This window comes from Podarcis muralis, chromosome 3, assembly GCF_964188315.1.
Source record: "Podarcis muralis chromosome 3, rPodMur119.hap1.1, whole genome shotgun sequence".
In the NCBI taxonomy this organism is placed as follows: Eukaryota; Metazoa; Chordata; class Lepidosauria; order Squamata; family Lacertidae; genus Podarcis; species Podarcis muralis.
The window spans coordinates 105,797,714-105,825,612 of NC_135657.1; the positions used below are offsets into that span (position 1 = coordinate 105,797,714).

The 27,899-nt window shown below is 43.3% G+C and overlaps 2 protein-coding genes across 6 annotated transcripts in view; one reads left to right on the forward strand and one right to left on the reverse strand.

Annotated features, from left to right (window-relative positions):
* MACROD2 (mono-ADP ribosylhydrolase 2) overlaps positions 1 to 13,773 on the reverse strand; it is a 997,146-nt gene extending 983,373 nt beyond the window's left edge. For 2 of the 5 annotated variants that reach the window (XM_077926442.1, XM_077926444.1), the window contains exons 1-2: positions 13,378 to 13,772; positions 8,971 to 9,087 (exon numbers count right to left, since the gene is read on the reverse strand). In XM_077926442.1, coding sequence (XP_077782568.1) covers positions 8,971 to 9,087; positions 13,378 to 13,423 — 163 coding nt within the window. In that variant the 5' untranslated portion in view covers positions 13,424 to 13,772. Of the gene's footprint in view, positions 1 to 8,970; positions 9,088 to 12,422; positions 12,576 to 13,377 lie in introns of those variants that run through there. The other 3 variants (XM_077926445.1, XM_028722268.2, XM_077926443.1) reach the window with 3 other exon arrangements.
* Positions 13,774 to 16,392: 2,619 nt separating this feature from the next.
* Positions 16,393 to 27,899, forward strand: part of SEL1L2 (SEL1L2 adaptor subunit of SYVN1 ubiquitin ligase) — a 46,027-nt gene continuing 34,520 nt past the window's right edge. The window contains exons 1-2 of the mRNA XM_028722260.2: positions 16,393 to 16,695; positions 25,140 to 25,189. Of these exons, the coding sequence (XP_028578093.2) occupies positions 16,641 to 16,695; positions 25,140 to 25,189 (105 nt within the window). The 5' untranslated portion in view covers positions 16,393 to 16,640. The remainder of the gene's footprint in view (positions 16,696 to 25,139; positions 25,190 to 27,899) is intronic.

Sequence of the window (27,899 nt, forward strand, 5' to 3'; positions counted from 1 at the left end):
ATCAAACCTATCCATTCTTAAGGAAATCAACCCTGAGTGCTCACTGGAAGGACAGATCCAGAAGCTGAGGCTCGACTCCCTGGAAAAGACCCTGATGTTGGGAAAGATTGAGGGCACAAGGAGAAGGGGACGACAGAGGACGAGATGGTTGCACAGTGTTCTCGAAGCTACCAACATGAGTTTAACCAAGCTGCGGGAGGCAGTGGAAGACAGGAGTGCCTGGCGTGCTCTGGTCCATGGGGTCACAAAGAGTCTGACAAAACTAAACGACTAAGCAACAACAACTAATAAGGCAAATCTTGTCTCCCAAGATTCCACTGTGTGCCATAATTGCCCCATCTTTTGCCAAATATTCAAATGAACATGCACAAATTCAAAGGAACCCTGCTTGAAGCAAAGCTTGCACATTTCAAGGTGAATGGGATGGGTAGAATGCTCAGTTGGAAGAAAGCCAAAAAGATGAAAGCCAATTCTAAGCCAGCGCCCAGTTGTTTTAATATAAAAGCTTGAGAAGAGTCCCAGAGAACGGTTCAACACACCAAACAAAAACTCAAAGAATAAAAAACGCTGTTCAACCTACAGGCACCAAGCACACAGCACTGCAACATATGACTGGAAAGAACAGGAAATTGAAGGGGGGGAGAGAAACAGAGGGAGGGAGGGAGAGGAACAGCATGTATAAAGAGGACAGATCCGTGCAGTAAAAAATGTAACATGCAAGATCATATTTCCACATGGAAAAATTATTAATACATGAAAGAAAGTTAAGTATTAGATCTATAAAATGTTAATAACATTTTAAAGAACATGTAAGTGCACTTTTAGTCCTTTCCTGGCCCCATTGGTCACCATGTACTATTGATGTCTTGACTGGGAGTAGTAGTAGTAATAGCTCAAAGTTCAGTTGCTAGGTTACTGGCAAATCAACATTTAGATCATCATGGGAGGCTAGAAAAAGAATGCATTTCTGTTTTCACAAGATAACTGAATAATTTAAAGAGAATACTTCCTTCTACCCTAATTTCCATTCTAGCAAAATAGCTATTGAATTTGCAATAGCTATGTAGTCAGTTATGATGACCGACTGAAATGCAGTAAGAAAAAGCTATAAACACAAATTTAGCAAATTATGAAGAAAGGAAAAAATTGAATATGAAGTATAGCTCTGCCTTGTAGTGAGGTTTTAAAAGGTGTTACTGCTGATAATTCATCTTAGAGAAGCATTTGCAGCTGCAATACTACTCCATATTCAAGGAAGCAAGCATACGGCTTCTATAACTTTTGGTTATTAGTTCAGATTCCTTACTACATGGCAGCCTATGGGAAACATGTTTGCCTTTTGAAAAATGCTGCTCAAAGTTGATTGATGCCTGCATCAAATTAATAAGTGACATTCTTGAGTTCCGCCCGTTTTATGAGCAATATCCCCTCATTATCCACTCCCAACACGTTTTAAGATCACTTGGAAGCCCTCCTGAAACTAACAAGACTTTAAGTATACATATTCAGGAGCACAGCCTCGGAGGAGAAAATAACTGCAACTTTCAATACAACACTAACTGTGGTCCTAACAGCATCCTTCCCTCAATTTGTTATATTTCAGCAATACTGTATTCTAACACCCTTTTTAAAATAGACTAAAAACTATGCTTGGAGAATGTTGGTCAATTGATTTGTCAAGTAAACCCTGTGTACATTAGTGTGTGGGCATGGCAATGAGGTTATCTTCAAGTTAAAGACCTACATTGGCTCCCAGTACAGTTTTGAGCACAATTCAATTAGCCGGTGCTGACCTTTAAAGCCCTAAACGGCCTTGGCCCACTATACCTGAAGGAGCGTCTCCACCCCCATCATTCAGCCAGGACACTGAGGTCCAGCTCTGGGGGCCTTCTGGTGGTTCCCTCTGTGCGAGAAGTGAGGTTACAGGGAACCAGGCAGAAGACCTTCTCGGTAGTAGCGCCCACACTGTGGAATGCCCTCCCATCAGATGTCAAGGAAATAAACAATTATCTGACTTTTAGAAGACATCTAAAGGCAGCACTGTTTAGGAAAGTTTTTAATGTTTGATGGTTTATTGGGCTTTTAATTCTGTTGGGAGCCACCCAGAGTGGCTGGAGAAACTCAGCCAGATGGGTGCAGCATAACTGTTGTTGTTGTTGTTGTTGTTGTTGTTGTTGTTGTTGTTGTTGTTGTTACACTACTACTACTACTACTACTACTACTTAGGCTGCAGGAAGGGCCACAGGACATACTACAGCTCCTGCTGACTCAACACCCTTATACCCCATACAAACTGCAAATTTTCATTACTCAGCCAAAAGCCATCACATACAAACGGACAACATGGGCACCAGCACTCAGCTAAAGCAAAGTACAGTAATTAAAACTAACAGCATAATCCATCATCAACAACAGCAACAACAACGGACAAAAATGCTGCTATCAGCTTAGTGACTTATTTAATCTAGTCACTGTCCAGGATACAAACTATGGCAAGTTCTTAAAGAACTGGGAGTGCCTGATCACCTCATCTGTCTACTGAGAAATCTCTATGTGGGACAAGAAGCTACAGTTAGAACTGGATATGGAACAACTGATTGGTTCAAAATTGGGAAAGGAGTACGACAAGACTGTATATTGTCTCCCTGCTTATTTAACTTACATGCAGAATTCATCATGCGAAAGGCTGGGCTGGATGAATCCCTAGCCGGAATTAAGATTGCCGGAAGAAATATCAACAACCTCAGATATGCAGATGACACAACATTGATGGCAGAAAGTGAGGAGGAATTAAAGAACCTTTTAATGAGGGTGAAAGAGGAGAGTGCAAAATATGGTTTGAAGCTCAACATCAAAAAAACGAAGATCATGGCCACTGGTCCCATCACCTCCTGGCAAATAGAAGGGGAAGAAATGGAGGCAGTGAGAGATTTTACTTTCTTGGGCTCCATGATCACTGCAGATGGTGACAGCAGTCACGAAATTAAAAGATGCCTGCTTCTTGGGAGAAAAGCAATGACAAACCTAGACAGATTCTTAAAAAGCAGAGACATCACCTTGCCAACAAAGGTCTGTATAGTTAAAGCTATGATTTTCCCAGTAGTGATGTATAGAAGTGAGAGCTGGACCATAAAAGAAGGCTGATCGCCGAAGAATTGATGCTTTTGAATTATGGTGCTGGAGGAGACTCTTGAGAGTCCCATGGACTGCAAGAAGTTCAAACCTATCCATTCTTAAGGAAATCAGCCCTGAGTGCTCACTGGGAGGACAGATCTTGAAGCTGAGGCTCCAGTACTTTGGCCACCTCATGAGAAGAGAAGACTCCCTGGAAAAGACCCTGATGTTGGGAAAGATGTAGGGCACAAGGAGAAGGGGACGACAGAGGACGTGATGGTTGGACAGTGTTCTCGAAGCTACCAGCATGAGTTTGACCAAACTGCGGGAGGCAGTGGAAAACAGGAGTGCTTGGCGTGCTCTGGTCCATGGGGTTTCGAAGAGTTGGACACGACTAAACGACCAAACAACAACAACAAAAGTCCAGGATACAAATCGGGCTAACTTTTAAAGTTTCTGGTTTTCTACATAGGATAACCTAACCAACTATGCTATCATCCCACTATTTACTAAAGATGCCAACTTCAGTAGATTTGCTTCAGTTCACAACAAGCAGGGTGTACCATATGGTCCCTAGAATATTGTTCTATTTTGATATTGAATAGATTCAATAAATACTAAAGCATATGACTCCAAAACTGTGTTCCATAGAGCAACTATCCCACTACTTCTGCTTGAAAAACTTTTAAGTGAATGGGGAATTAGCCTCCGTTCACTTCCTTTTTGTTGTTGTCGTTGTTTATTAAATTTGTATACCCCACTCTTCATCCATAGATCTCAGGGTGGTTCACAACATAAAAATACAATATAAAAACCCAAAATACATAATAAAAATAAAAACAAAACCCACAACAATAAGCCCCCCCCCATTTTAAGTCAATGTTTCCTCCAATGAACTCCACACCCTCTGTAAGCGATCATGAACTAGCAAAGGCGATACCTAGATATTTACGGTAAATTGCTTCACTTGGGCAATCTGGTTCCCACTGATATTCTACCTACGTTACCTCTGATTTATTCCAACCACTATGATATGTGTTTTACTATAACTGATAATTCAGATATGCAGTAGCTAGAAAAATCCCTTATTTGCAAGGAGGACACAAGGGCTGTATTATCAGCAAACAGCAAGAGTAAAGCTCGTCTGTCCCCCAAATATACTGGATGAACTAGTAGCAATGTTGTTTATGTATAAATTTAATCAGGGAGGCAGCAAGCAACCTTGTCAAACTCCCTTAAGAGTTGGAATGCTACTGGACAATCCTCCAGAGGGTCCTCCTTGAACTTCTACCAGATTTTATTTGTTGAGCCTTATAACTAAATAAAGCAATCAGTCTTTTATACCAGTTAAGGCAATTTCTTCCCACATACATTCCCTACCTACCAACCAAACCAAAAGCAGCCTTTAAATCTACAAATGAAAAATATAAGGAACATTTCTTTATCATGGTCATAATACTTATAAACACTTATAAACCAGTTGAAAAATTACAAAGCAGGGTTCAGTTTTTGAATTCCATTCTCAGAGCCCAGCTTGCTCCTGTTTATGTCCTCGGCTCAACTCTTTGCTGTATTACTTTGCTTTATTAGGTGTATGCCTAGTATGCCATTTTCCTTGGTGCCTAAGCAGATAACTCAGGGTAGCACTCAAAGAGTGTCATGGCAAGAATTATCCCTTGTTTGCCTTAACATACTATGATGGGGGTTTGTTTCCATGTTCAAATATAAGCTTTTGAAGTAATCAAACCCAGCGGCCAGTGTGACATTTTTACAATCGATACCAGCAATGAATATGTGGGAGAATATTAAAAAAAAAATTAATATGCACTGTATTTTGAAACTGTTAAAGTGGGTGAAATTGTTAGGATGACATACCATCACCAGCCAGTGCTACCTGTGGCTAGGCAATGCAGTCTCACAAGGGCTTGGATTTAAATCTATTAGTTCATGTCTGTCCATCCATCTTGACAGCAATTTAATAGAATCTTCACTCCAATCAGATTTACATGCGATCATGCACTGTATTCGTGGCCAGCAGTGCAGCATTTAGCCTAAGCGTGTAATGCTCCAGCAAGTGTTCAGAGCAGGTGTTATTTCCATACCCCAGCAATTAAGATGATCTTCCTCCCCATTGCCTTTTGTTCTCCCGTTATTCACTTCATTTATACTCCAGTGTTACCTCAATTTGCATGTGTATAATTACACACACACTTTTCTATCACCTTTTTATGCAGCTGGAGTAAGTCTATAGAAAGCTGGAGTTAAAATAAGCTAGACTAAAATGCCAGACCCCTTTTTGTACTAAAGACTGCATCTGTAATTTATGCAGTATAGACCTAATTATTCTCCCTAAGTATCCAAACAGTTATTGTGTAAACAGGTAGAACAAAAGAAACTGTTTTGCCCCAAAACTGTTCTTTTTTCATGAGCAGCTAAAAAAGCAGACCGTTTTTCTTAAGTGAAAGACTGGTGCACAAGTCTTCTCATTAAACCATACTTGCAGCAGCTAATGCAGGCATAGGCAAACTCAGCCCTCCAGATGTTTTGGGACTACAACTCACATCATCCCTGACTACTGGTCCTGTTAGCTAGGGGTGATGGGAGTTGTAGTCCCAAAACATCTTGAGGGCCGAGTTTGCCTATGCCTAAGCTAATGTATTAAAGCAATGGTTCTCAAAAAATTTCTCTGGGCCACATTTTCAGAATAAAAATTTGCTCATTCCACACCAAATTTTTTATTGCTAAGAAATGCATTGGAAAACAAAAAGGAACAACTCTGAGCAGTGTTTGATTTATAACATAGAAAACAACTACTTTATAATATGATCATGGGACATCCAAAAGGTATAGAACAATGTAGCTACATATTTTGCAAAAAAAAAAATATTATTTTTTGATACTATCCTGAAACGTTGAAATATTTCTTTGATTGTCCTTTAATCTTCCTGCCATACTTGTCATTCTCTCCTGCCACACGTGTGGCACATCACACCTTTTGAGAACCACTGCATTAAATCATCAAAAAGAATAGAAGGGCTTGAAGGTAGCTTCAAATGCCACAATGACCAGCTGGGTCACCTAGTATCTAGACTTCATATCACCTGGTGCTACCTCCCATAGCTACTGTACCCTCAGTTTCTGTACACCTCTGCTCCTTTCAAGTCTTCCAGCATGGCAGAACAGGAGCTTGGATTGCTCTGCCCGGTCAAATTATCACATTGTGCTTGTTGTATTAAAAGGTACTGCCTCAGTTTCATAAGACCAATATTTCATTTAAGTTTGTTTCTAGGGATGCAAAATAATTGAATAAAGGAATTTTAAAGTTTCAACTCAAAGTGGCGGTTGTCCTGGCATGGAACTCTACTTTTGGAGTTCCAGGCAACAGTTGTGCAGAACCAGTCTTGGCTACTCATTCATCAACACTGCCTCTAGTTTTCTCTTTATTAGAGCTTTACCTACAGAGACCCTTATGTTTAACCAAAGTGGGAGGATTTTAGGCCCATGGAATCATGTTGTCAGTGTTTATATATTAATGCATGTTTGATATTTTAAAATGTAACTTAATATATATTTTTATTTTTCTGTTACAAAATTGTACACACATGAATCATAAAACATGACTGAGAAACAATGGGTCATGGGGGTGTGTAAAATACCAAACGTATTATTTTACATAATAATGAGGTGATTACAGTAAATCATAGAACAAAAACCACTGGATCTGTCACTGAGCACCAGCCTACTTACTTTGAAAGGGACACTGATGGTTCAGATATTAACATTAGACCAGCATTTAGTGTGATGAAAAAAGTAACTTGGGCTGGCTTCCCCCACTCAAATGCAGCTGTGAGTTCAGAAGCATTTGCTTCCATTTTAAATTGTTGAGAGGACACTGGAAGCTGGGGTTAAAAGTAATTTAATCTTTTAATAAGAAATCTGGCTCATATTGCTACATCAATGTGGTGGTTAGGAGCTGCTTCAGTTATTCTATTTGAAGAAATTTTAAAATCACATCAGAATAAAATGCATAGCAGACACTAACTGAAACCCAACATTATGTGGCATCTTCACAAACTGTCCTGATGACACACTGTAATAAATGTGACAGCACAGTGTAGAATCAAACATCAAGATCTCAAGAACCAAAGGAACACAACTGCCTTCCCCTTACACCAACTCTAGGAATAGAGCAGTCTCCAGTATTTGTGAAGCAGATTCAATTATATAGGTGACTAGATAAGGGAAGAAAAAAATTATTCCTTTGCATATAACTAAAATAGCTACATTCTGGCAAGTACTCATGAGTGACATCTGCTCTATAGTTCTTATTATTAACATGTCTGACTTGCAGTTAAATATGTAGACATTACTCACTAAAGTGACTTGCTGAAAGACATCAGAAGCAACCCTAAGAAAGCCATCTAATTCCATTATATGCACCAGATACCCAGAAGCTACTGTTATATTTATCTGTAAAGGCACTTTGCAACCTGCTTTTTATCTTTTCTCATGAGAGGTAATATATAAATACTCAAAATAAATATTCCACAATTAATACATAAAACTAAAGGCTATTTTCAGAAGTTGAATAGCTTTACGTTGATTACACTTGTTCCTTGTATCTGCAATACACACAAGATGGACTACACGACTGACTTTAATTTTACTTCATCATGGAAGAGTACAGCTTGAAGATTTTAACATGCAATGATTCATTTAATTTTAACAATACCAAAATAGACTTCTACCCTTGCCTTGACCATTTCTAGTTTGGTCGTTTACTCCATTTTATTCTCTTCTCATTACAGAAGAAGAGCTCTGTTCAGAAGTTGAAGGATACTTTCTAGTTATAACCCAATATTTTAAAAACTGTACAAGAAAGTATGCAGTCAAGTGGCAGCTTCAGGTTTGTTTCTCTTGAGTAATTTCCCCCATGCATCATGGCAACACATATTTGAAAAGTGAAGGGATTTTTAAAAATTGTTTGATACTGCACAGTGAGTATGCTGTCCCACTGTGTGCACCTAAAGTTGCTCTTTGGATCCAAGCCACTGAAGAGAAGCAGTATGAACTACCAAAGAGGTAGGCATGTCCCTGGAAAGAAATATGGTACAGAAATCAACAGAAGTACAGCTTCAACTAACAAACTAGTAACTACAAAAGAATATGAGGTGCAAAAGTTTTTATGGCATAATTAATCTACAGTTGTCCTTTATGTAACTTGATATGTGAAAATCTGAATTTGTTTTAACTGTTTCCAAACTTTTATATGTTTCACCTCAAGTTATTCTTCAGTGTCAAGGCAGTCTGAGTTCATGTTATCAAGCGAAAAAAGCTGGCTAAAGAAAGGATGGAATGAACTCTGGGAATTGGTGGTGTTGTTTTTAGTTGTGTCCAACTCTTTGTGACCCCATGGAACAGAGCACGCCAGAATTGGTACCAGTAGAATATATTTGTTTGCAAACATACGTAACATTTGCACAATGGGCTAAATCCAAACAAGTTTTATTTGTACATAGTTCCAATTTAAATAAATGGGACAACATTCAACTAATTTACACATGAGACTAAGCTCAACTAATTTACCCAGCCAGATGAGCGGGATATAAATAATTAATTTATTATTATTATTATATAAGGAATTCTATGTGTAAACTTTAAAATATAGTGAGTGAAGCACTCCTATAGGAATATGGCCAAAAACAGCACAATGCAGCAATCTGCAACATTGTTTAATGCAAATCCTCAGCCCTCAACCTCTACAACACAAGGAACCAAAACTACTCCAGCATGGAAAGCAAAATTATAGATGCCATGATTCATCTCCGAAATCACAATTATTAGAAGCTAACCTACCATCACTTTGGGTCTTGCTTTTCATTTCTTCCATCCATGTTGGGATGTCTTTCAGAGGAACGTAATCTCGTATGTATTCTTTACGCCTCTCCTCTAGTGTCATCTTCAACAAACGCTCTGTTAAAAAAAGTTAGTATACATTACTAGTATTAAAGTTAATCCGTTTCTATTGAAGCAAGGTTCATGAATTATCCTACAAGTACCCACTTTTTCTTTCTACAGATGGAATAACATTTATTTTGGGGGAATATATGAGATTTCAAGAGTGTGTTTTTATCTAAGTTTTATTGCATCTTATACCAGTTTCAGAATACAGGCAAACTGCACAAAAAGCTGTGATAAAATAGTTCAATTACACTCAGAAAGCATAATCCATCAACACCTTTATTTCTCAACAACCAAGCTTCCAATGAGTTCTTGATGCTGTGGCCGAGTTTCATTTCAGGCTTCCTTTCTAGTGTTTCTGGGCTGTATCCAACTAAGCCATACTTCTTCACGGAAATCAACAAACTTGTTAGTCATGTCTATTTATTTCAATTGGTTTGTTTCAAGTATGCATTAGTTGGATACAACCTACAATAAATAAAAAACAGACAAAACAAATGTGTGCCATTTCTTATGCAACTTGAAGCAGCGCTTAAGAACTTGCTTTGGTTTTCATGGCTGCTTATTATTTAAAACTGAAGTGATCAAGGACTTCTATTAGGACTTATCACTTAATTTAAAATGCTATTGAAATATTAGTTTGACAGGCAACACATATGCACTAATAAACCCACACCATCAAAGACATTCAGTTCACATAAAACACTTAAGATATTTACTCAAGGCAAGAGCTAATTTAAGGCATTTGCACCATGCCTCCAATCTACCTCATAAACATCAACAGCATCTAGTATTGTTATAAATACAGTGGTACCTCAGGTTAAGTACTTAATTCGTTCCAGAGGTCCGTTCTTAACCTGAAGCCCCACTTTAGCTAATGGGGTCTCCTGCTGCCGCCGCGCCACCGGAAAACGATTTCTGTTCTCATCCTGAAGCAAAGTTCTTAACCTGACGTACTATTTCTAGGTTAGCAGAGTCTGTAACCTAAAGCGTATGTAACCCGAGGTACCACTGTACACTGCTATTTCCTCATATATTATAATTTCTGAAGTAGGTCAAAGAAGCTTGCTCTAATAAAATTTAGCATTGCTTCAAAACTACAGAAGAAACCCACACCACACTCTAGTCAATCTGTAAGGATTGTAACTGATGTAGACTGAAAAAATCTGTAAGGATTGTAATCTGTAATCTGTAAGGATTGTAACTGATGTTACAATCTGTAAGGTTACAATCTGTAATCTGTAAGGATTGTAACTGATGTTACAATCTGTAATCTGTAAGGATTGTAACTGATGTAGACTGAAAAAAAAGGGATCTACTCTTCTTGAAGTTTTTATTTGCATTAAGTTAAGTTATAACTTTTAGGTATAAATGTTTCTACCAATAGAAATAAGAATAAAGATTTCCACGATTATAAAAACAACCCTTTAGTGTTAGGCAGTTCATGTTGGAAAATTAACAAAATCCTCTTGAACACAATGAGATTTCACACAGCTGCTCTTGAGAACGTGATGTGCAAAAGCAAACCTAAAAGCAATTAACTAGGAAGAAATATAGCAATCCACCATGAAGCTGGAGGCTCACAACTTTAGTAGAGTGAATCTAGTCTGATGTAGCTGTGGCAGATCTAGCAAGTGAATCAACAGAACAACAGGAGCTCTCAATACTGTGGAGTCCATCCAACAGTGATGAGAAGGAGGACAAATATTCTACATTTGCTCTGTCTTTAACTATTACAGGGCACCCAGTCTTTCCTGATGCCCAAGAAGCTTGAGACACAATTACTGCCCCCTCAGTGGTGAGGATAATTACTTTTTTCACTATTGAAAAGTATATAGACCTGGAGGAGGAAGTCAGAGGAGTGCTGTGCTTTCCTACTTCCTCTTCCAGTTCCATGTGCTTTTCAGGGTTCAGATCAATTCTATTAATGCAACTTCCATCCAGATCTCTTGGAAAGGTGAAGTCTGTGCATGAACACTTTCTCTTTCCATCTGCCTGGCGAAGGCTAGGATAGGAGGGAGAGTAGCAATCAGAGGGGATTATGCCCACAACACTCAGTTTAAAACTCGAATGTGGCTATGGGCCTAAAAAGCTTGGCAACACCTATTTTTATAATAGCAAATGACTTCTGAGTTGCTTTGCTTTCATCTGACTATGAGAAAAGTCACATCTACTAACAGTAGTACTCCTACTAAATCTTATTTAATAACATATCTGCAAGAAATTCACAGCTCAGGCCTGGCCTGGCTACTGTAAATGCAAAATGAAGTTTCCATTGTTAAATCTAGGAAGAATTTTAACATGCACAGCCCTGTCCAACAGGTACAACTTTGTTTTAATTAGCATTAATACAATGAGTTTAAATATTATTTTAAGTTTTTTATATTATATTTAAGCCATTCATAAACAATGATCACAAAAATGTAGTGACATTTTCCACTGAACAGCTAATGTATTTGCTGATGAGAGAACTTTTATATGTCTGTTAGTTAAAACACACGCCATTAGAGAATAGCCCTTACACATACTAGCAATCATTTTCTCTCCTTTTGAATAGTTACATTTTAGTCAGTATAAATGTGCAGGTCAACATAAGCCTTCCCCTGTTTTATTTATTTTACTTATGTATTACATTTGTATACCACCCTTCATCCAAAGATCTCAGAGCGGTTCACAGAATAAAAATGCAAAATAAAAACAAAATATAATAAAAACAAGAACAAAACAATTGTGTCCATCTCTGTGGCTTCTAAATTACAGGCCCACTTTAATAACCACTGTTTTTAAGACTGGGGTACTGCAATCAGCCCATCAGAGAAAAGAGAGCACATTTTGTGTTGTACTCTGACCAATGGAAGCTTGTCTAAGTTCAAAGATACTTTGTTTTTGTTTACAGAAGCAGTTTTGGTCCAACAGAGATTAGTTTACAAACTTTCATTCTGTTAGTTTCAACAACCGGCAAGTTATTTGAAATGAAACTTGTACATTTCTAAGTATTTCCTGCGCTAGAAGAGCCAGCTTTGGCTGTGCTGTCACTGCGTCTGCAGTATCCTGACAATGGTTTTTAACACAGAATAGGGAGAGATCGAAACACTTTGGAAACAGGGAGCAGTTATCATTAACTTTGCAGAGCACAGAAACTAAAGTTGGAAGGAGGCAGCAAAGAGGCACTCTACACTTTCATTTCCTGACACAAGTATGAGAGGGTTGGTGCATGAGGGAGGGGTCTATTTCAAAATTCACGTCCCAAAGGTTAGGTGCTTTGCACCGATGGCAATACACGCCACCATGCCTTGCATTTCTTTGCAGTGACACGTGAATGACAGAAGGCAGCAATCCATTTTTACCGTGCTTTTTCTTGCTCTGTGTTGCAGACATCGGAGTGAGACACAGGCGACCCAGCAGAAAGCAAGAACAGAGGAGAGGAGCGACCCAAACACGGAACCATGACAAGCTATAAACAGAACCACCCAGTGAAAGAAAGTAACACAGGCAGCCCGATGAAGAGGACAGATCTGCTTTTTTAAAAAAAATAATAATGGGGATTTTCTTAAATGGATGCTGTTTGCGATCAATAGTTTTGTTGTTGTTGCTCTACCTTTGGAGAAGAAGGGCAAAGTCCAAAAAATAAAATGCAACTCCAGAACAGAGAACAAAGTCAAGAGGATAAGAGAGAGAGAGAGGAAAGCGTAGCTATTATGATTTTTCCCTCCCCAGCAAAACAAAAAACCAGGCCATGCACAGGATGCAGCCTAACTAATACAGAGCCCCTGACAAGGTCGTAGCACTTGGAAGGGACAAGATAAACCCCAAGGCGACCGTCTCCTCGTCACCTGCTCTGGCTCCCTCTCTTTCCCACCCCCCACCAACCGCCCCCAACGTTCCCAACGGAAAGCCAGCGCCTCTTTCATGCCCTCTCCTCCTCGGCTGTCCCTGGGAAAGAAACGCGTGACCCAATAAGAGAGGAAAAGTGAACTAAGGGTGGCAAGGGGGGGGGGGGCGGAGAGAGAGAGAGAGAGAGAGAAGAAGCAAAAACCACAACATTCAAAGGCAAGGCTGAGGGAATGAGCGAGAGGAGGAGGAGCCCCGCTGCCTCGCCAAGGTAAGCCTGAGGTAACAGGAAGGAGACCTTGTCCAGGAAAGAGGCGGCGCGCGGGGGGGGGCTCTGGATCGCGCGCATCCTGGAGGAGGGGGGGCAAAGCGAACTCCCCCCCCCTTTTAACCGTTTGCCTGAGGAGAGCGAAGAGGGGCGCGCTTTAATGGGCGCGGATGGAGGAATGAGGAGGGGGGGGGTGTCAGTACCTTTCTCTTCCCTCCAGACCTTTTTCCGCTTGTTCCCGGGATACATGGTGCTGTGGCTGGCGGAGGCTTTGAGCTGCAGGTTCCCCAGGCTCACGGGCGACGGGGGAAGCGCGCCGACCCGGCTGCGGGGCTCGAGCGAGAGGGCACAGCTTGCTCCGCTGTGGCGGCGGCGGCGGCGTCTTCGGCGGTGATGCTCGTCGCGCTGCTGCTGCTGCTGGGCACCTCCTCCTCCGCTCGCCTCCTCCCTCCTCTTATCTCTCTCACTCACACACACACTCCCCTCACAGCGCTCGCCGACTGGGTCACGCCTCGCTCTAACCCGACAGACACCCCCGCAGCGCCCGCCTCCGCCGCCCGTTGGCCCCGGCAGACGCCGCTCAAGCGACGCGCCCCGCCCCCCTGCGCCGCCGCCGCCGCCGCCGCCGCAGCAACGATTGTTTAAAGGGGCAGGGAGGCATAATGGAGGGAGCGGGAGGAGGGGCGGCAGGCAGGGCACCCTGACAGGCAGGGGGAGCGAGGGAGGGAGGGGCAAGAGGGAACAAAAGGGGAGGAGCTAGATCTCCATTGGGGTCTGCCACCTCTGTGCATCCTGTCGCCCGAGGCACCCAAACCTTGCCTCATAGGTGGGCCGGCCCCAGGAAGAGTGGGCTTCTCTGTGCTAGCTGTGGGAGAGAAGTGACAAGGGTGTAGCTGAAGTGGAGCTTGCTCTAAGGCACATCCTGGTGCCCAGAAGGAGAAGAAAATGGGTTTAAGGCTTGGGTTTTGGAGCTGCAGAATACCTTCTGGGCATATATCCGTAGAGCAGCTCACTGCTGGGCTGCAGCTCAGTACCTTAACTGTAAGACTTATTGAACTTAAGTAGGGGTGTTACTTGCAAGCGGAGCAAGTAGCTAGGTATTAAAAATATTGTTACGTTCCCGCCAAGCACTGAGAAATTTGAGGTCTGTTCAAGTTGCCCGAGTTTGGTTCCCTTTGGAAGTAGGTCACCGTTAAAAGGTCGCAGGAGTTTTGTTGACATTTTGTAATATCTGCACTTATTTACACATACAGAGTGAGCAGAGATGTGGACATGCATAATAACACAGCGAACCAAAGTCCGCTGCTCTGGCGTCAGATCTCAAGGGGACATCCAAAACTTTTAAGATGCTTAACAAAAGTCAGTTCTCTGTGCTATTTCATGTGTGTGTGATTCTCGTCACACAGAGACATCTGCATTACCTCATCGTTAGCTAGGGGTCTTCTGCTACCTTTTCTGATTTTTATATTCATAACATTCCCAAAGTGATTCTGAAGTAAAAATTGTCTAACCATTTAGTTCCCATGGCAACCCAACAACAGAATTTACTAGAGGTGCCACATAATACTGTTCAGCATCGGTAAGAACTCACTCATTTAGTGTGGCAGAGCACGCTACCTATTGAATTCAAGCAGGTGCCTTCACTGTACTCTTTTGTATGCCTGCTAAATTTTAATCTGTTTTAGTATTTTAGTATTTAACTTTTGTATGTTTAAAAGTATATTTTAAAACATGGTTGTGTTTTTTTTCTTAATTTACTTTTTTGTCTTTTGTAAACCACTTTGAGGTTTTTCTACTCAAGTGGCGTATAAATTTCATTCATTTAATAAATAATAAATAAAAGGTTGTGCCTGGCCACATCTGGCCAGCCAGTTCGGGCAACATTCTGCCCAATCTTCTAACACCATGCATTCTGCCCTCCTACAGTCTGCAGTGGTCTGTTTTACTCACTCCTCATTATACCACTTCATTCTTTTTCATGGAGCTGTGCAGATTTAAAAGTGTATTAAAAGGTTCTCTGAACATGGCCATACTCCCACACAGCCTTTGGTAAGCCCATACACTAAAATTTTGTGGAATCATAGAGCAGACACCACCAGAACTACTTACCGTATTTATTTAGAGCATTTATAATCAGCTCTTTAGCCCAAAACATACCAGAGTACCTTACAGAACAATAATAATATAATAATAATTAATAAACAGTCCCAACCCTCAGGTTTACATTCTAGCACACCATGGCACAAAAATGAAAAGGGAGAGGGCAGCAAACTCAAGGAGCACTTTAAATTAGTTACAATTTTTATAAAGACCAGCTGCAGAGCTGTAGCTACAGGGTGGGGGGAGCCAGGATTTCCCCCCTTGGTAAAGCCTCCAGAGGGGTGCCATTGAGGCTCCCAGCCTGTGTATATGTGCATGGGTGTAGCCAGGATTTTTGTTGGGGGGGGCAGGCCCTCAATTAGCTATGTCTTTTTATTGATTTTTACTGATATGGGGGGCAGCTGCCCCTCCCTTGGCTACGCCCATGTGTGTGTGTATATATACAAATATGCATGGGTGTGTGGGTGTGCCAAACTGGGTCTTTGACCCGGGTGAAATGAATCCTAGTTTTGTCCCTGTCAGCTGGAATGGAAACAGTTCAGGTAGCCTGATGACAGGTGACAAGGAAGAAGAGTCAAAGGGTGGATGATCTCTCAACAGAGTTTATAGAATAGTCCTTATTTTCCGCTCTTTGCGTTCTGCACGCTTCCTGGTTTGGTTTGGTCCAGGTATTGCTGGGACTACAATGCCCATCAGCCCCAACCGGCCGGGCCAACGGTTAGGGAATATGGGGGACTTGTACTCCAGCAACTCCAGGTCCCCCCCCCCCCCCGATTTGCAAGCATCAAGAGTGCTGGTGTGCATTAAGCTTGCTGCCTTAAAACGCCTGCCCAGCCCCTGGATTGGGGGTGAAAAACAACACCCTCTTGCTGCTTCTGTTGCTGCCCAAGCAGCGGCTGATGCCGACAGCAAAGCACAACCGCCCTGCTCCTCCCCGCCGCTGGTTTCAAAGCGATCTGAATTTCGCCTTCCTCCCCAGCGCAGCACGCGGGAACACCAGAGGCTGCAGCCGTCTTTTTCCGGGTCAGCAGGAGCAGCGGGGCCGTGATTGGCTGGCAGGAAAGAAGGCGGTTGCTAGGTAACCGCGTCAGGGCAGAACCTTGGAGAAAACGAGGCGGAGCCGGCGAGGCGGCGGCGATGCTGGTGGCAGGCGAGGGAGGCGCCTCCTCCCTATTGGATGAAGGCGCCTTTGCGGGACTTGGGCGGGCGTCAGTTGACTGCATAGTGTGGCAGGCTGTCCTCTTCTGTTCCTTGTAAACAGTCTGCGGAGCTTCTTTTGCAGAGCAGCGGCAAGGATGCGTTGCCCAGCCTAGCCCCTGGTCCTGCCTCTCTTGGGGGAATCCCAAAAGCAAAGGAAGTATTGGAGATGAAGGCTCCTCTTGTAGCACTGGTTTTGATGCCCTTCTGGGTCACAGTGCATAGTAGGTATCTGGTATTATCCTTGTTTTTACTGTTTTATTTAAACACAAAAAACCCCTTAATTCACACACTCTTTAAAAAGAACTTTTTTAAAAGGCTGATCACTAAGCATCTTATCTGGAGGGAGAAGAAGGGGTGTCAACTTGACTAAAATATTGGGGGGCAGGTAAGCCCTACCCCACATAATCAGTCACATAATGTGGCACACGTACATGATTTGAATGGCAATGCCCATTAACTTGGGTGGTCCCCTCAAATATTTTATTAGAGTAGCTGAACCCCTAGGAGTTGGCTCCTATAGGAAGAAGAATGAAGGTATTTCTAATTGAGCACTGATTCAGATGTTACACATGTTCATGCCCACATTTTATTTTATTGTGTAGATCCCCCACTTTTCCTCCAAAGAGCTCAACGTTGTGTGCATTGCTCCCTCCCTCCCTGTTTTATTCTCACAACAACTCTGTGAGGTAGGTTAAACTGAGAGACTGTGACTGGCACATGGTCACCCAAGTGAGTTTCATGGCTGGAGTAAGGATTTGAACCCTGGTCGCCCAGGTCTTTATCCAACACTCTAACCCAGGGGTAGGCAACCTAAGGCCCATGGGCTGGATGCGGCCCAATTGCCTTCTAAGTCTGGCCCGCGGATGGTCTGGGAATCAGCGTGTTTTTACATGGGTAGAATGTGTCCTTTTATTTAAAATGCATCTCTGGGTTATTTGTGGGGCCTGCCTGATGTTCTTACATGAATAGAATGCGTGCTTTTGTTTAAAATGCATCTCTGGGTTATTTATGGAGCATAGGAATTCGTTCATATTTTTTTCAAAATATAGTCCGGCCCACCACATGCTCTGAGGGACGGTGGACCCGCCCACGGCTGAAAAAGGTTGCTGACCCCTGCTCTAACCACTACACCATGCTGGGGAAAAGCCATGGAATTACCACATGTAATAATCACACATGCAGCTTTAATACTGTAATACAGTGGTACCTCGGGTTACAAACGCTTCAGGGTACAGACTCAGCTAACCCAGAAATAGTACCTCAGGTTGAGAACTTTGCTTCAGGATGAGGACAGAAATCGCGCAGCGGCTGTGCGGGAGGCCCCATTAGCTAAAGTGGTACCTCAGGTTAAGAACAATTCCAGGTTAAGAACGAACCTCCAGGACGAATGAAGTTCTTAACCCAAGGTACCACTCTAGTAGAAACAGATTTAGAAGTAGCACCACTGACTTCCGTTTCCTAAAAGCATGGGAGTGAGTTTGATTGCGTAAGACAACAGCTTTTCAAATACTTGGAGGCAGTACTATAGCAGGGCTTGCCAGCCTTTTGGGGCCAGTGCATTGGCATATTTGCAAACCTGAAAAACTGGCATAGCCACAAAACACACACTACAGGCAGGCCCTCATGCATGCACACTCACTCCATGCTGCCACCAGCGATTAGGCTTGAATTAGGGGGAGGCTGCAAGCAGGAAGGGAAGGGTATTCCCCCTTCCTCAATCACCCTTTCCTCAGTTAGGCTGGCGGGGAGCCTTTTATTGGCTGCAGTAGAAGGGTTCTTTGAAATCTAATTGTGATCGGAGGGTGTTTGTGGTGGTGGTGGTAGAATCACCGCTAAGGAAAGCTACCACTTCCCTCTCCAGCTAAACCGCTCCCCCAAAGTCACAATTCAGTTTGAAAAAGCCCTCTATTGGCTACAATTAAAGGCTTCTTTCAAGCTTAACTCTAGCAGGGGTAGGAACAGGAGAGTAAGACCTTGCAGGCACAAGAGAAAGGCTATGCAGGGGTACCCACAGGTGCTGTGTTGGCACAGCATTACATAGAGCCATCGTTTCCGGTAGTAAGCACTTTCACTTTTTGTGCTCTCTGATCAAACAAGTTGTGCAGTTTAAGCACTACAGACCTGCATTCAGTGGAGGGCTTGTTGTCTTGAAGCCCTATTACATGCACAGTCAAACCGATGTTCACACATGAAATTCCATTTAATGACTGCAGTCATTCTTTCAACCTCATGTTTGAAAGTTGAATTCATCCCAATCTAATTGTGCAAATTATGATTCCCCATTTCAAGATGTACCTTAGAATTTCTCAAACCAGCCCTCAGAAATATGGCCAACACTGCTGCAGTAAAGGTTTAAGTGGCATGTGTGTTCACTAGAGACAAAGGCGTTACCTTGTGCCCTTGGCAAGGAGCTCTATTGGTGCCCCCTGTCCCTTGCACCCTTGGTGTCCTGCTGGGGAGGTGCCCCAGGAGCACATTGGTGGGTGGGTTGGTGGGCTCCTAGCTACTCCAAGCCAGAGTGGAGAGGCATGATGTTTGTGGCCCCCTGAGTCTGTGCCATTGGTGGGGGTAAACCTGGTCGCCCCTAGATATGCCCCTGATTGGAGAGTGACCTAACATTTTACAGTTAAACTAGCTTCATAATTAGATTCCCATAGGAGCAGCCACCTGAGAAGAGAATTGAAAAGATAAAGTGCCACTCTTGAAAAGGTCCTACTCCTTGCCCTACCATCTCTGATAAAGAGGAGTTAATGTTGGCCCTCATCTGCAGATCCCAATATATTGCAGTTAGAAGAAACTATTGGCTCCCGTCTCCCTGAATTATTTATTTTACTTTCAAAATCAGTAGTAATATAGAAGTAGACTGGTGGTGAAAGGAATGCTGTATTTTATTGAGCACTCCAGTGGCACATACTCCTAAATTAATTTTTAAAAATGTAGAGTTTTGTCTTCCTTCCAGCTATATTTCTGCCATTCAAGCATATTGATTCAATGTTTGAAATGAAATTGAATTTTATCAGAAGCAGTTTTGCAATCCGCTATCCTGATGTTTACCAGTTCTTTTTGTACATGCAATGAGGAATTTCCACAATGGAGCGAACAGCCTCTTTCCTTTCTACCCTTTAATCCCTTGCTCATTAGATTTGTACAGGTATCAAGCTACTGATGCCAGATTAGGCTTAGTGCCACAGTAGTGCTAAGGAGAAAGTTATTCCTGCTTAGTGCAACACTTCAGCCTTGCAGATAAGTGCCAATTATTTACTAGCCCCCTAGATAAATGCTGCCTATCTGAACAGAGGAAAAGGAATTAAAAATAAGGAACAGTCTCTCTCACACACATACACATGCACACACACAAACACAGGTAGAGAGGTGGAAGGTAGAGGGAAGTCAGCCTTCTTTTTGGCTTCTGTCTGACTGTAGATCTGTCTCAAACCTTAAAATGCATAGTTCTGAAGAATAATTAAAATTATGTTCAGATGTTAATAACTATCCTCTGTAGCAGGCGTCTAGTCTCACAATTTATAAGTAAATTGTAGAGCATTCAAAAACCTTTAGAATGCTAGAGTTGCCAAACAAATCTATAGTTTCTCCAAACCCAACAAGGAGGATTACTCTCCTGTTCCCAGACATTTAGAAGTGAACAGTGAGATAGCTAAAAGGGGAAACTATATTCTATTTTTATAATTTAGGGGGGAAACCTTACAGAGGTGAACACAAATACTTAAGTCAGGGGGGAATGAGCTGACAAATATTCAGTGTCAGTTGTGACAATAACAATCAAGGAGACTGATGCTGTTTTCAGATGATGCTGACTGCTTTTCTGAAAATAAATCTCTTATGCTCCTCTTGAAGGATGCCATTTTGTGACTGACAGAGGCCCAGTGTTTTCAACAGTGGCCGAGCATGCAGAAATTCAGCAGGTGTAGCTTTCTACTAGGGAAAGCTGCACCCGTTAGATTTCTGCCTATTGTGTAGCTATTACAGTTATGTGGAAATCCTAATATTGGTTATCATAACATATTTGTAAAGTGATTGTTAACTGAAACTTTGATAAAGTCGCAAGCTTTGTCCAGAGTTGTATGTTTTAGCATAAATGTCTGCATTTCTGTTCCCAATTAAGGCTGCAATCATACCTGGCAGCAAGTCCCAGTGAACTTACAACTGTTTTTTTTGTGTTGTTCAAGTGTGGTGTTTTTCATGCAGGAATCTTTGTAATTAAAATACAAAGTTTCTTCAAAAGAAGGGGCTACTTCATTGTCACATTGTATATATTTTCTGCCTCTTCAGTCTAATTTGTATGATTTAATGATCAAGTTGGTGTACAGAAAATCCACTGGCCACGTAAAACTATTTCCTCCTCCTTAAAATATAATGCTTTGAAATAAGTTGTGCGGAAGCATCCGCAGTATACCTTATTAACCAAAGAGTAAAGCAAAGCAAAGTGAAAACTGTTATACAGTGGTACCTCTGGTTACGTACTTAATTCGTTCCGGAGGTCCGTTCTTAACCTGAAACTATTCTTAACCTGAGGTACCACTTTAGCTAATGGGGGCCTCCCGCTGCTGCTACGCCACCACCACGCAATTTCTGTTCTCATCCTGAAGCAAAGTTCTTAACCCAGGGTACTATTTCTGGGTTAGCGGAGTCTGTAACCTGAAGCGTATGTAACCTGAAGCGTCTGTAACCCAAGGTACCACTGTATTCTGATACCTGCATTTGATGGGTCTTGTATCCAGTTTTATACACTCGTGTTGTATCTTCACATTTGGTGACTGTGTTTTGTAGAGCAGTGTTTCCCAACCTTTTTTGGGCAAAGGCACACTTGTTTCATGAAAAAAAATCTCGAGGCACACCACCATGCCAGATGGGGAAAGGTCACTTTTTACTTATGTAAAAAAAAAATAAAAAAATAGTAACAGCATAGAAGGTAATGGTAGATGACTGTTAGGGTCTCACCCCAAATGCAGAATTCTATTAATATCTTCCTTAGCGAGCCGCGTTAACCCCTGTAATGCTTTCTATAGAGTAAGCATAGGGGACACTGGGGGATGTGGAACCAAGGGGGCAGTGGGCCAAAAGAGTTCGGGATCTACTGCTTTAAACAGAAATAAGAGCCAGTGGGTTCTTCCTTTTTTAAAGTATCATTTCAGCGGGGACAGCAGTCCGGATTTCCAAAAAGCGGCGCTTTTTTGCATCTGAGCAAAGAAGAGAGAGAGGGGAAAAAAGAGAGAGAGATTGATTTGTGGCTGCGCAAAGGGGGGAGGAGCCCAGGAGTAAAAGTAGGAAGGACGAAGGGAGGGGAAAGGAAAGTTAATAGAAGGAAAGGCGGGTGGGAGAGAAAGAGAAAGAAAGAGGGAAGGAAGGGGGGAAGAGAAGTGGAAAGGAGGGAGACCGATGCGGGGGAGAAGCGTCTGGAGAGTTGCTCCGAAGTTTGGGGGGCCGCGGGGGTGGGCGCGCGTCCCAGGAGGCGGAGGCCAGCCCGGGCTGGGAGCCGCGCCGCGGCCCGGGGGCGGTAGGCGGACCGCGGCTCCTAGGATGTGGAAAGGGGACGGCGGCGCAGGGGGAGGAGACCCGCACGGCTAGGGCAGCGCGCAGGGGGAGGGGAGCGGGCCGGAGGCGGGCGAGGGGGGCCGCGATCCCGCGCGCCGCGAACATGGCCTCCTTCCCCGCGGGCCCCGCCGAGCCCCCCGGCCGGGGAGGGCGGCGCGCCCCCGCCGCCGGAGGAGAGCAGAGGCAGGAGGAGGAGGACGAAGGCGCTGCCGAGGAGGCGCGCCAACTTCTGCCAACTTCGGCGCCCGCCCCGTCGCCGCAGGCTCCTCCCGGCCGAGAGCCAGAGGACGGCGGCGGAGCAGGAGGAGGAGGATCGGGTTTGGCGACGGCTGCTGCGTCCTCTCCAAGCGCAGGGCTGGCCTCTGCCGCGCCCGATCCTCCGCGCTCGCCGCGCTTCTCGGCGGAGCAGGTCTCGTGCGGGTGCGAGGCGCTGCTGCAGGCGGGCGACCCCGGCCGGCTGGGCCGCTTCCTGGGCTCGCTGCCGCCCGACGCCGAGGCGCCGTGCCTGGAGGCGCAGGTGGGCGAGAGCCTGGCCAAGGCGCGCGCGCTGCTGGCCTTCCAGCGCGGCGACTTCGCCGAGCTCTACCGCCTGGTGCAGAGCCGGCGATGGGATGTGGGAGCTCGCTCGCTCGCCGCCCCGCGTGTGCCTATGTGGGGCACGTTACAGCCCCGTGACGTCAGCGCCACGCAGGCAGCCAGGCAGGCAGACGGCGAGAGCCCCGCGCTGGGCGGCCTCTCCTCGCCGCCGCCGCCCCGCCTCTCGCCGCCCGACTCGCCCGCCTCCCTCCCACGGCACACCAGGCAACGTCTCGCGGCACACTAGTGTGCCGCGGAACACCGGTTGGGAAACACTGTTGTAGAGTCTGCCATTTCTCTGTAGAATCTGTTTCCTCAACTCTTTAAGTCTACTACACGCCCCCCCCCCCAAAAAAAACCCACAGGCCATTTGATGCTGTCAGAATAATTTAGCCTGATGTAATTCTACTAGCTTTTCAGTCTATTAAAATGCTGGGGAAAGGTTTCCATAATAAGTAGAAAGTAGAGCTGACACCATGGATGGGAGACAGATACAGTGGTACCTCGGGTTACATACACTTCAGGTTACATACGCTTCAGGTTACAGACTCCGCTAACCCAGAAATAGTGCTTCAGGTTAAGAACTTTGCTTCAGGATAAGATCAGAAATCGTGCTCCAGCAGTGCAGCAGCAGCAGGAGGCCCCATTAGCTAAAGTGGTGCTTCAGGTTAAGAACAGTTTCAGGTTAAGAACGGACCTCTGGAATGAATTAAGTACTTAACCCAAGGTACCACTGTATTCAGTTCAGTTTGCATTTAAAGGTGAACTTACCTATCCACACTAACCAAAACAATAGGGGAACTGAAACACAGCCATTAGCAATGCAGTTCTCCAGCCAAGTAGAATGTACAAAAATGCATATACTAGGGTAAAGTGTGCATATAAATGTATATTATATTGGGGGGAATTGCCTTGCAAATATCTGTATTTGACGTAAAATTGCATTTGAATGTATTAAGAGAAATTTGCCCTAAAATGCTGATTAATTTTAACGAAGCCTTCCCCCCCCAAAAAAAGAAAATTGAAACCATTTGTGGAAAGCCAAAGTTAGAAATGTGAGAAATGGAAAGAAGCCAAAATCAACATACAGCCGTACCTTGGAAGTCAAACAGCCTAGTTCTGGAACATTTTGGCTCCCAAACAATCGAAACAAATTTCAAACATTCTTTTGGAAGCCGAACGTCCAACAGGGCTTCCGCAGCTTCCAATTGGCTACCGGAGGTTCCGGCAGCCAATCAGAAACCGTGCTTTGGTTTTCAAACATTTTGGAAGTCAAACGGACTTCTGGAACAGATTCCGTTCACTTCCAAGGTCCGACTGTATTTGCTTGTTCCTAGGGAACACCACCTGGAGTATCTTAATCATGAATAAATTGGCAACTGACTGGTGTGGGACTTTCCATGAATGATGGGGCGTGTCTGCCATTTGTGCCCATGTGCACTATACATTTAAAGCAGTAGGATACCACTTTAAACAGCCACATCTTCCCCCAAAGAATCCTGGGAAGTGTAGTTTGTTAATAGAGTTGATAGGAGACCTCCTATTCCTCTACTAGAACTACAATTCCCAGAACTTCCTGTGAACAGGGATTGATTGTTAAACCACTCTAGGAATTGTATCGGGTTGGGTAGGAATAGGAGTCTCCTAAGAACTCTCAGCACCCTTAACAAACTTCGGTTCCTCGGAAGCAGATTTTCAGGCAGCATTGGGGATTGCGGGAGGAAGCCTGAAAGAATGTACAGTTCTTAGCCACTGTGAGCAACCCTGCTCCAATTCATTTTAATGCTCATTTTGGCACATACAATGCTCTACATTTTTGAAAGAGATCCTGAGATTGAAACTGAATCCTTAATGACTCTTTCAGGTTATAAACTCGTCTACTGTCAATTTACATTGATTACTTTTTAGTACAGTGGTGCCCCGCAAGACGAATGCCTCGCAAGACGAAAAACTCGCTAGACGAAAGGGTTTTCCATTTTTTGAGTCGTTCCACAAGACGAATTTCCCTATGGGCTTGCTTCGCAAGACGAAACGTCTTGCGAGTTCTTGCGAGTTTGTTTCCTTTTTCTTAAAGCCGCTAAGCCGTTAATAGCTGCTAAGCCGCTAAGCCGTTAATAGCCGCTAAGCCACTAAGCCGCTAATAGCCGTGCTTCGCAAGATGAAAAAACTGCAAGACGAAGAGACTCGCGGAACGGATTAATTTCATCTTGCGAGGCACCACTGTAATATCTTTTCCTTCAGTAGCCTTGAGTTAAGGAATACCAGACAATCTCCTGGGCCTTTAATAGTTCTCATTCTATTATTTTTTATTCTTTCCTCTCTTTTTTTAATCTGAAGGAGGTTCAAGAAGGACCAATCAGAATGTAACAAAATAATTTCTTTGTAAAAGTCCTGTCTCATTGTGGGTTTTGTTTTTTGTTTTTGTGTGTGTGTGGACCAAGATGGCTTCCTTTGTTTTACTGTAAAATGTTCTTGTTTCTCTGTAACACCTTTTTTTTAAAAGTTGTACTCTATTTGATGTCTTTATTGTTTTCAGAATCAGAAGAAATTCTTCAGAATAAGAGAGGAGTTAACATTTCAAAAGAGGTAAAACACTACCGCCTTTTCAAAAACTGCTTTGTTTGTATATGAATTGCATTTTTATTGTGCTTCTTAAAGTATATTAAAATAAACAACAAATAACAGATTTTAGCACATGGCTCTTTTCTGTATGAGACCAGTATAAATAGCACGAAGATTCAGTCTACTATTGGGTAAATCACTAGATAAGGAAAGAGAAAGTAAATAATTGAAAAGAAAAGAGATATGTACTTGGAAATAATAACATGATGAGTAAGACAGTTGTTGAAGTCAAGGTTATTGCCCCAAACTAGTAATAGATTGAATCATACGAAAATGTGTTTTGTACAGTGCACATGAAAAACTATCTACCCAGACAATGTTAAAATGCATTTGGTTGGATCCAGATTAGGAATGTAATCCTAATCCCCTTCCCCTTGATGGTTGAGTGGCCGAGTTAGGATGACACATAGTTGCCTCTCTACCAGCCTCCACTAGCAGAGAGGAATACTGTTGGCAGTCTCTGCCATAGTGAAGGCCCCAGCTTTGCCTTAGCAGGTAGAAAGCTACGACTGGCCATTCTCCCACCTGCAGTAGCAAGCAGAAAGCTACAAAATGAGGTGTTTTGTGGCACAAAACCACAGTGGCTAGAATCTGCTGGATCCTAAGCTTTGTGCATCCCCCAAAGGATCCTTTAAAATATCCACAGAAATGCGAGAGTCATTTTCTAAGAAACTCCATGTAGAAGTAAGACTTTCAGCTTCCCACAGGCTCTAAAACACAATTCAAAATGTGTGGGGTCCTCGCCTCTCTGAACTTTAAATTACAGTACAGACAGGTGTATTTAGGGGAGCACGGCCAGTTCAGTCGCACTGGGTGTGGAGTTTCAGGGATGCTGCAGGGTGTACTGCAATGGAGTGCAGGAGATAGAGGGGCGCCACTGAAATTTGAGACCCCAAGATCTGCAACTGTTACAGAACAAGTCCTCCTTGGGAACAATGGGAATTCATGGTCTGTTGCTCTCAGAGGGAAATTGTTAAGTTGTGGGCGAACATATCAGACAACACAGCAATTCTTCAAACAGCTCTTGTTTATTCAAAGGCCAGAACAGAACTGAACTGAGGAGCTCAGTCAGCCTGCTTATATAGAGTTCCAGAACAACGTAACTGTAGCAACTTTCTAAAACTATCCAATCACTGAACGTCACTTTCGACCCTTCATTTGCATACAAACTATCCAATCACTAAACGTCACTTTCAATCCTTCATTTGCATACAAACTATCCAATCTCTGAACGTCACTTTCGATCCTTCATTTGCATACAAACTATCCAATCACTGAACATCACTTTTGATCCTTCATTTGCATAACTATCTACAGTATCCCCCTGCTGGCCCAGGGTGAGAACTTCAGTACATAACAGAAATGTGCAGCAAAAACATGCATGCCTCCAGTGCCCTCAGACCACCTGATGCAGGCAGCCAGAATCCACGGACTGGAGATTCTAAAGTGGACTTCATTATCTGATCCATCTTATGATCTTCCCAGATTAGATCACTTTGGTATCCGACCTAAGGATTCCATCCCTACCTCCTAGCGATTCCAACAGTTCTGAGTATTCACCTTGTGTCCACCAGTGTTGTGGCCCTTTTAATGTGGAATTTATCACCTTATGAGATAAGGCATGTTCCAAGCAAGCATCTACTCTTTCAGATAACATGCTCCAGACCTTTATTTACCCAAGCCTTTTCTGACTTAAGGGACGCAGGTGGCGCTGTGGGTAAAAGCCTCAGCGCCTAGGGCTTGCCGATCGAAAGGTTGGCGGTTCGAATCCCCGCGGCGGGGTGTGCTCCCACTGCTCGGTCCCAGCGTCTGCCAACCTAGCAGTTTGAAAGCACCCCCGGGTGCAAGTAGATAAATAGGGACCGCTTACTGGCAGGAAGGTAAACGGCGTTTCCGTGTGCTGTGCTGGCTCGCCAGATGCAGCTTTGTCACGCTGGCCACGTGACCCGGAAGTGTCTCCGGACAGCGCTGGCCCCCGGCCTCTTGAGTGAGATGGGCGCACAACCCTAGAGTCTGTCAAGACTGGCCCGTATGGGCAGGGGTACCTTTACCTTTACCTTTACTTTCTGACTTAAATATTTAATTGCTGTCCGCTGGTCATCTTCTGGTGTTGTACTGTGTTATCTTAGCTGTATTGTTTCTGGTGTGTGTTTTAGATGTATTTTTGGTTTTCTATACACTATTCTAATGTTTTATAATGTGAGTGGTTTATAAACCTTTTAAAATAACAATAGTTATTTATATTATGTGGAAGAATAATGCCCATCCTTGTTTATGTTTGCTGTTTTTATGTTGCTGTGCTAAACGTACAGGTGAGCTCAGAGATTATTAGCTATGTTTCTCCATGCTATGAGATTTTTGTGTTTCCTTGTTAAGTTTTTGTTTCATTTCAAACGGTCACAGTAACTTCTTTCTGCTGAGTGCTTTCTGCCGACTGCCTTCAGCAAAGTTGACTTTGACTTACACAGCCTAAGTGATAGATGATATAGCTGATGAATAGTTGTTTCTTATTCTCAATGCAAAATCCCTTCTAGGGAAAATAAAAGAAGCTGCTGCAAAATGAATCATTTCATGCAAATAAAAAACCTTGACGGGGGATAAAAGTTGCCTCTGATGATTATGCTCAGGTTGATCAAATCAAATAACTGAAATACAGTTTTGAGTGTGAGTAGCT